Source organism: Pelodiscus sinensis, chromosome 1 (assembly GCF_049634645.1).
Source record: "Pelodiscus sinensis isolate JC-2024 chromosome 1, ASM4963464v1, whole genome shotgun sequence".
In the NCBI taxonomy this organism is placed as follows: Eukaryota; Metazoa; Chordata; order Testudines; family Trionychidae; genus Pelodiscus; species Pelodiscus sinensis.
In genome coordinates this window covers 317808036-317816630 of record NC_134711.1, presented here as the reverse complement: position 1 = coordinate 317816630, position 8595 = coordinate 317808036, and the positions used below count along the sequence as shown (strand labels likewise).

General features: G+C 41.9%; 1 protein-coding gene across 1 annotated transcript; it reads right to left on the bottom strand.

The window, feature by feature from the left end:
• Nucleotides 1-1505: 1505 nt before the first annotated feature.
• On the bottom strand, nt 1506-6551 carry LOC142827168 (macrophage metalloelastase-like). The gene is made up of 5 exons (XM_075921228.1): nt 6088-6551; nt 5836-5986; nt 3746-3871; nt 3116-3277; nt 1506-2058 (listed from the first exon to the last, which is right to left on the bottom strand). Exons 1-5 carry the CDS (start codon nt 6343-6345, stop codon nt 2036-2038), a joined length of 720 nt encoding a protein of 239 aa, XP_075777343.1. The 5' UTR covers nt 6346-6551; the 3' UTR covers nt 1506-2035.
• Nucleotides 6552-8595: the final 2044 nt, after the last annotated feature.

The following is an 8595-nucleotide window of genomic DNA, read 5'->3' as shown; positions in this document are numbered from 1 at the left end:
GGGGATTTAAATATCCCCCGCGGCATTTAAATAAAAATGTCCGCCGCTTTTTTCCGGCGAATCTTATTCCTACTTATTCAAAAAAGGGTGCTTTTTCCGGAGGATCGGGGCCAGTGTAGACGCTCTTTTCTAAAAGCCGGAAAAAAGCGTTGGACATTTTTATTTAAATCCCCCACGGATTTCCCTATTACGACCTCTGAAATTAACATGCCCCTTCCAGAAAAGGGGCCAATGTAGACGTAGCCCATGTGTTTACTTACAGACTTAGGATAGGTGCCTGTAATAGTGATTGAGGGAAGGCATCTCTGCTTTTTTAAGCTAAGTCCCTGTTTGTGCTTTGCAGACCTTTATCAGGGAGGAACGATTGGATCCCCTAGCTTCCCCCACTGTTCTATGAGGGAATGGCTCTCCTGAGATATCACTGACAGGGCTGCTAGGCTCACTGGTCTTATGACTTCTCTATATCAGGGACCAGCTCATTTGTTAATAATTCACGTTGGACGGGAGCTGGGTGAAGGCTGGAGGGTCAGTTTTGCTGTGATGATCACCAGTTAAGCTCTACAGAGAATCATAGAAATGCAGGGTGGAAGTGACCTAGAAAGACCCCCTAGTCCAGCTCCCTGTGCTGAGGCAGGACCAAGTATTCCTACACACTTTTGTCTAACTGGTTCTTAAAAACCTCCAGTGATGGAGATTCCAGAACCTCCCTTTGAAGCCTACTCCCTAGCTTAACTGTTTTTATAGTTACTTAGAAAGTTTCTCCTAATATTGAACCTAAATCTCCCTTGCTGCAGATTAAGCTGATTGCCACTTCTCCTACTTTCAGTCCACATACTGTCTAGACCATCCCTGAGTTGACTTGATGTTAACTCGATAACACCACCAGTCCGTGAGCCACCCATCCAATCTTCTCAAGGCTCTGCCAGCCCTTACTTTACCTTGCAGGGTAAAAAGTAATGGTGCCTGACGGGAATGGGAGTGTGAAGTTTGGATATGAAGGTGGGGCGGAGGGGACGACACTTACCTGGCTCTGTACCTCCTGTCGCTCTCAGGCACCATGAATCTGGCCAATGGAAGCAGCAGGGAAAGCTTTCAGGTGAACAGTTTCTTGGACTGCCAATCCCCCTGCTCAGAGGAGGAGGAGTGGGAGTGCATGGAGCTGCTTCCTGTCCCCATGAGCTAGATCTGGCCCATGAGGATCCTCCCCCAAGAGGGGAGCTGCAGAGCTGGAGCACCAGTGTAGGCTCCCCAGTATAGGGGTGTGTGAACCCAGAGCCTGCAGCTTACCTGCAAGATGGTTGCAGACCACACTTTGTGAACCACTCACTGCCTTACATGCTTTCTCTGGGCCTTGTGGAGGGTACTCAGAGTCTGGGTATGTATATGCAGTAAGGAGGAGAAGGGAATGGGCTGGGAACAGAGAGCCTAAGTCGTGATGTTAGATGCACTTCAAGCACCCACCTGACAATTTTTGTCCTGCATGCATTGACCATATAGTAGTCACCGAGCCCCCCAGTGAAATGCAAACCACCAGCGTTTGACAGACAGGAATGTAGGATGGCAGAATAGTGCTGGGAGAATTTTTATTTTCATAGAAACTACTGAATACATTTAAAGAGGTTTTCAAATCTCAGTAAAGGTGCATCTCCACTGCACCCGTAGGTCAAAATAAGCTACGCAATTTGAGCTACGCAAATTGCATATCTTATTTCAATCTAATTTTGAAATAGATTATTTTGAAATTTCAGAATAAAGCGCTATTCCAGCAAGTCCCTTAACCTTCATGGAACGAGGGCTACAGGGACACCGGAATATATTTCGAAGTAATGGGTGCATTTAAAGATGCGAAATAGCTATTTGTGGATACTTTTGATATCCCAAAATAGAACTGCTGTCTAGACGTAGCCTAAATGTATAGGAGCAGAAATTGAGCTTCAAACATTTGCCATTTAAAGAAATAAAATGAAACATTTCTGGTGTGAAAGAAAAGTACACTTGCTGACTTCTTCATTCTCTTTAAAAACACCATGGTTCTTTAGAAGTTTTCTCTTTTTCTGCCTGTGGAATAGAAATACGGAAATAATAAGGTATTTGTTTGAGACAAAATGCAGAGAAATATGTACCATGATTGCTGTCCCTTTGTGAAGTGTCTGATGGAAGCAAATGTTCACACACAAGTGCCATAGTTTTAGAGCACAGTTTTGCCACTGTAACTTAGAATGAGTAGGTCCTGACTCCGAGAACAGTGATGTGAGGGCCAGATTCTGCCATACTTACAGGCTATGTCTAGACTGGCATGATTTCCGGAAATGCTTTTAATGGAAAAGTTTTCTGTTAAAAGCATTTTCAGAAAAGAGCATCTAGATTGGCGTGGACGCTTTTCCGCAAAAGCACTTTTTGCGGAAAAGCATCTGTGCCAATCTAGACGCGCTTTTGCGCAAAAAAGCCCCGATCGCCATTTTAGCCATCAGGGCTTTTTTGTGCAAAACAGTACTGTGCTGTCTACACTGGCCCTCTTGCGCAAATGATTTGCGCAAGAGGGCTTTTGCCCAAACTGGAGCAGCATAGTATTTCCGCAAGAACAATGACAATCTTACATGAGATCGTCAGTGTTCTTGCAGAAATTCAAGCAGCCAGTGTAGACAGCTAGCAAGTTTTTCCGCAAAAGCAGCTGTTTTTGCGGAAAAACTGGCCAGTCTAGACACAGCCACATTGCACAATCTCACATTCAGCAAGCAGCCATACTGCTTTCAATATCCTCTTTGGTAGAGCAAGGTACTACTCACTGGCAGTTAGGTTAGCAGCATGCCATCATTGATTTCTGCAAAGCACTGGTGTGTAGGGGACCCTTTGTCAGTCCCGGTCTATAACTCCATTAGGTGGTTTTGCGATATGGACAGCTTACTCTTAGACTCCAGAAAGAATAGGCAGAAGGGATAAAGTATATCATGTTGGCTTGATCTAAATTTAGGTACTCTCACTGAGTAGTACCTTGCTCAGAGAGTAGACCATTCAAATCAGTTTGGCTGTCTGAGTAAGGTACTTAAAGTATGACAAAATCTGTCCCTTTTTGGTATTTTTTTATATCAAAATTAACATCTGACACTGAAATTACCATATAATCGCTGAATTCCTTGTCTGTCGTCATCTGGAAGGACGAAGGTGTTTGGATCCCAGTAGCGATAAATAGGGTACGTCAGAGCACCTTGAACATTTGAATGACCCAGTCCCAAAGAATGGCCAAATTCATGAGCAGCAACAAGGAACAAATTTGTTCCTAAATTTTTCATATAATAAAAAGAGGAAAAGAATTGTTAACATACAATGGAACGGAGAATCACAAGCAGAAGAATTCACATCTTTTCATTGTGATGAAATCCTATAGGTTTAATTTAAGTTTATCTGCTCTCCCATGTTTTAGTAAGAATTTTTCAGAGGCCATGAATGGGAAGTCAGGAAACCTGCAATCTATTCCTGACTCTCCTTTTGTTAATGGAGATCACTTTTGACAATCACTTAAAGTTGTGTCTAACTTACAAAAACACCAGGATAATATTGCTCTCCCACTTTTGTAAAGTGATTTGAGCTCCACAGAATACAGACCTTATATATATGCTCTGGCAGGCAAAGGTAAGTATGTTACATTATATATAAGAGAGAGGGACAAACAGTTATAGGAAGAAAATGCCAGGGCTTTGTGTAGAAGGAGCTGAATTTGTTGCGACGGGCACAGGAAATACTTTACCTATATGATTTTGTGACCATTTCTCAGCTTCATCAAAATGAGCATCTCCTCCTATCCCTGGGCTTGGTGCAAAGGCATGAGCCAGTACTCCTCCCCTTCCATCAAAGGGAGACTGGTCGCCGTGTGCTGCATAGGAAAAGAAATTAATATGTCATCAATTAACACAATGATTCATTTTAAACACAGTTACATATCTTGAAGTTTAGAATTTGCTTTTATTCATTGTAGATAATAATATATTAAAATGAGACTAAAATGATGTTAAGGTTGCAAAGTCAAACATTCAAAAGGTAGGAAATGTCACACTTAAGATTGCCTGTTCAATGAACTCAGCTCCCATGTGTGTGCACATTATGGTCCAGTTTTTAATTCCATGATTGCAAACTATTTTTTCCCATGGACTTCTGTCTTATGGAGGGCATTTTCTCAGTAATGGCTGAATCATCTTCTCTGAAACTTTCCAAAATTTCAGCCTGAGGCTGAAACCAAGTGAGAAAATGTCTGGCTTAAGTTTTGCAAAGTTATAAGCATCTGAAGGCAAGGTCCTAGAATTGAGAGCATTGGGCAATAATAAGGATAGATTATGCTACCTGCACTACCTGTGCTACTTCAAGTGAATGATTTTAGGGAACCACTGCTTTGAAAAACTGAGCCTCTCATTTGGTAAACTAATTTAATGTGTCTTCTGTTAGAATCTCCCGTAAGAGTGGCTGAGGTGTCTGGATCTTCAGCTGGAGTGGAGGTTGGATGGAAAAGGTTGACTCTCCTCTTCTGCCTATAAGAAGGGCTACAATTTCTTGCTGGAATTCAAGGATTTGCAGGACAGTTGTCAAAAATTCATAACCCAGGAAGACAGTACAACATTATTGTACTATTGGATGTTTGGGAATGAATCTTTAAGGGTTTGGCTACACTCAGAATGCTACAGCTGCACCACTGTAGCACTTCAGCATAAGTAGCGCCTACAGTAATAGGAGTTCTCTCCTTGGTGGAGGTACATCACCTCCCCAAGAAGGGGTAGCTAGGTCAATGGGAGAAGTCTCCTCTTGACCTAGCACTAGTCTACACTGGCTAGTATAGATGACTCTCAAGGGTCAGGATTTTTCACATGGCCGACCGAGGGACATAGCTTTATCAAAATAAAAATCTAGTGTAAACAGCACTTAAGAGGAGGACTAACACTTGTATGTCTACACTGCATCTCTTTAGCACAAAAGCCTATGCAAACAAAGTGCAGATTAGCATATTTCCCTGCTTCATTTGCATAATTAATCAGGGGACATTTTTGCGCAAGAGGCTTTTGCACAAAAAGTAGCCCTCTACACAGATCCTTTTTGGGCAAAAACAAGAGCCATTCTTCTCAATTTTTTCAGAAAGAATAGCTCTTGCGCAAGAGGGTGTTTTTGTGCAAAAAGGAGCTGTGTAGATGGCTCTTTTTTGCACAAAGACTCTTGCACAAAAATGACCACTAATGAATTATGCAAATGAAGCATGACAATATGCTAATCGGTGCTTCAGTTGCATAGGCTTTTGTGAAAGAGGGGTGCCCTGTAGTTGTAGTGAGAGAGGAACTAAAGTATGTGCATGTGTGCGTATACACACATTCTCCCCCTTTCAGACTTCTTGGAAGCCTAAAATAAAACTGTAATCCAAAATAGTCCCCCTTGCGTTGGACTACAGTGGAAAGAAGCTCTGTTGTATTTGTGTTTGTCTCTAATGAGGCAAAAAAAATGTTTTTGAGGCATATGACAAAAGGTGTTTAAACCGTTCACAAGTGTGAAGACTCCTTGTTTGCTCATATATAGGAATAATGATCTTAGCAGAGGAGTACTTTTACAATCACGTATACGTTGACACTATTTTCCTCATTTTACAGTTTGAACTTCCAAGGGATTTTGTGATGGTTGATTAGTTAAACTGATACACAAATATAAAACTGCAGGACATGATAAAGATCGGATGAACTCAGAATGAAAATAATTGTTCTCTCTTCAGCCTTTGGGTATGAAAACATGTAAGCTTTTAAAGTATAGCTTCAACTTTAAATAAATGTAATTCATGGATTCTTAAAAACATAGCAGTAGCCTCACCACCATGTGCAAAACGAATTAGGATATCCGCTTCTCCCCTGGCAACGTTTTGAAATCTCAGTGGAGTCACATCACTCCACACCTGAAATGCCTTTTTGATCGCTTTCACCACCATAGAACGAGGCAGATCAGGTGTATAGTTCAGAATCCTTTCAGCAGCAAAAGAAAAGAAATTATTGTCATTTAAGGCATGGAATAATATGACAGCATTAAAACAAAACAAAATGCACAAACGTGGCATATAACCAAGCTGTAAGTCAATACATTCTTCCTCCATCTTGGAGTTCCTGGAAATGTGCTGTAATCTAATACATCGGGGACTCCACACCTTGGCCGTGCCATCATTTCTTCTGTTTGTGAATTTAATTTTCCTGTTACAGTCAGGTGGAAAAATTTCTGCATCTCTTTAATTTTCTCTTCTAAGTCCCAACCACCTACTTTATTAATAGATGGAAAGAACCTGTGCAGATAATCCTGAAAATAAAAAGAAACTTTAGATTCAGGGTTCATCTCCAGTTGTGTTCTCTTATACCTTAAAGAATCAATTTGTCGGCAAGTATAAGATCCAGATCCTTGACTATACTTCAATTACTAGATCCCTAGAAAATCACAGTACTCTGTCATAAAAGGGAAACAGTTCAGACAGATATGAGACCACTTTTCCAATATAAATGAACACTAGGGGCTCGTCTACATTGGCCCCTTTTCCGGAAGGGGCATGGTAATTTTTGAGATCGTAATAGGGAAATCCGCGGGGGATTTAAATATCCCGGATATTTTAGAAAAGCCGGAAAAGAGCGTCTACACTGGCCCCGATCCTCCGGAAAAAGCGCCCTTTTCCTTTTCCGGAGGAACTTATTCCTACTCCTTGTGCTGCAGCTTAGCTCCATTGTCACTAAGCTGTGCACCCAAAATGCAACAGTACGCTGATGGCTATGGGAGATTTTTCTTTCCTCATCTCTGCCTCAGGCAAATGAATGATGGTATCTTGGGTCTCATAGGGCAAGGTTCTTTATATTCAACATGGGTGGAATGTGGGTTGCTGGGAAGAGGTATACATTCTAATGTCCTTTGTGGCTTCTGTTTCTGTGGGCTAAAGCAACCCGGCAGACAAAACCATATATCATAGAAGGCACCAGGTAAGGTAAGGCATGTTGCTATATGACACATTCTATTGAGCTTCTGCTCCTGTACTGTCTCTGTGAGGAAAATGAATGTTACAGTGAGGCCCATAATCAGGGACTCACCAAGTGGCAGCGAGTCCCGCTCGCCAGCTGTGCGGTTCGGCACACTGCACATGTGCAGACCGCGCTGCGCGGCTGTGCTGGCTTGTAATCTACTCACCATGGGCCATCTTTATGTCATCTGTTGGTTCTGAAGATGATTCACCATTATTTTTCCCTGACCACAAACCAGGAACAACTGCACTTTAGTTATGTTTGGATCTCTGCATTAATGTTTAATACAGGAAGCAGGATATTCGCCGATTATCCCCAGCTTTTCCCCAGTCTTTGCAACATGGCCCATTTTGTTTCCCTGTGACTTCATTATTTGCATTCTTCCATAACTATTAGGGAACAAGCCCTGTTTGACTAGAAAGATCAATGAATGGCAAAATACCAGAGAAATGTCAATACTCAAGTTTTCCTAAAAATTAATTTTCCTTTATTGCAATGAATATATTTTTCATCACTGTGTGTATGGTTGTAATCTATGACAGACTGTTACCTGATGTCACCAGGCTGTGTTCAGGCAATCCCTGAGTTATAAACATCTGACTTAAAAACATCCATCTATACAAACAAGAGCTCACTTGTAGCCTTGCAGAACAGGCAGAGAGACACACGTGGTGGTGGGCAGCACAAGCGCTGGGCAGAAGACTCCAGAGGAGCAGACGATGGTTGTGAAGCCAATGACTGGAGAGGAACGGTGCATTGAAGGTGAAACCAGTGTTTCTTTGCAACTGATGGCTGCATGCCGCCTCCTCCCCTGCTCTTCCGGAGTCCTCTGGCCTATGCTTCTGGTGAACAAAGGCTGGGTGCAGCCTGCAGGGGATGGGGGAAGGAGGGTGGCTGGGAGATAGGACTGGCAAGGCTGGTGGCCGAAGATGGAACAGAGCTCATGAAGGAGGATATCAGCCAAGGGATGCCCAGAAGTCCCCTTCAGAATCTCCACCTACCTCCTTAACTGCCTCTAATTAAACTTGCCTTTCCTCAAGCTCCATCATTCAATCTTAAATGAAAAACTATTTCTACTATTTTTCATTGTAAATATATAGTATTTCAGCTACAGTGTGGGTTAAATAGGCTTTTGTGGGCTAGCCTGGGAACCTAACTATCCTATGGGAGAATGCATTCCAAGTTCCAAACCAATTTACAAAGGAATTTTGGGAACACACCCTGTTTGTAAGTTGGAGAATTCCTGTATTTTATGTGGTCATTTACACCTGTGCAAAATGTGAGTGTACATCTGATATGGTAGTGCATTCAATTTGCACAGGTGAAAATGACCACACAAGGTTCAAAATAACAAAATATTTAAAATACTTTAATTCTATTTTAATTATGTTGTTAAAATATAGTGCTAAATTCACCTTGGTGCAACTCCATGACATTCAATAAATTTATAGTGCATAATATTTTGTGCAATAGAGGCCAGTGGACTCCTCTGGCTAGTCATAGTGACTACTTAGACTAAGCGAGAACAAACACCTTGCTAATATAAAACATTTTCCTTAAGCAAGATCAGTGCTTCCCATAA

Coding starts and splice junctions, on each gene's coding strand:
- LOC142827168 (XM_075921228.1), bottom strand. CDS start 6,345: ATGAACCCTGAATCTAAAGTTTCTTTTTATTTTCAGGATTATCTGCAC. Junction 5,987..6,087: donor GGAAGAATGTATTGACTTAC/AGCTTGGTTATA, acceptor TTTGCTGCTGAA/AGGATTCTGAACTATACACC. Junction 2,059..3,115: donor AGGAATTCAGCGATTATATG/GTAATTTCAGTG, acceptor TCTATTCCACAG/GCAGAAAAAGAGAAAACTTC.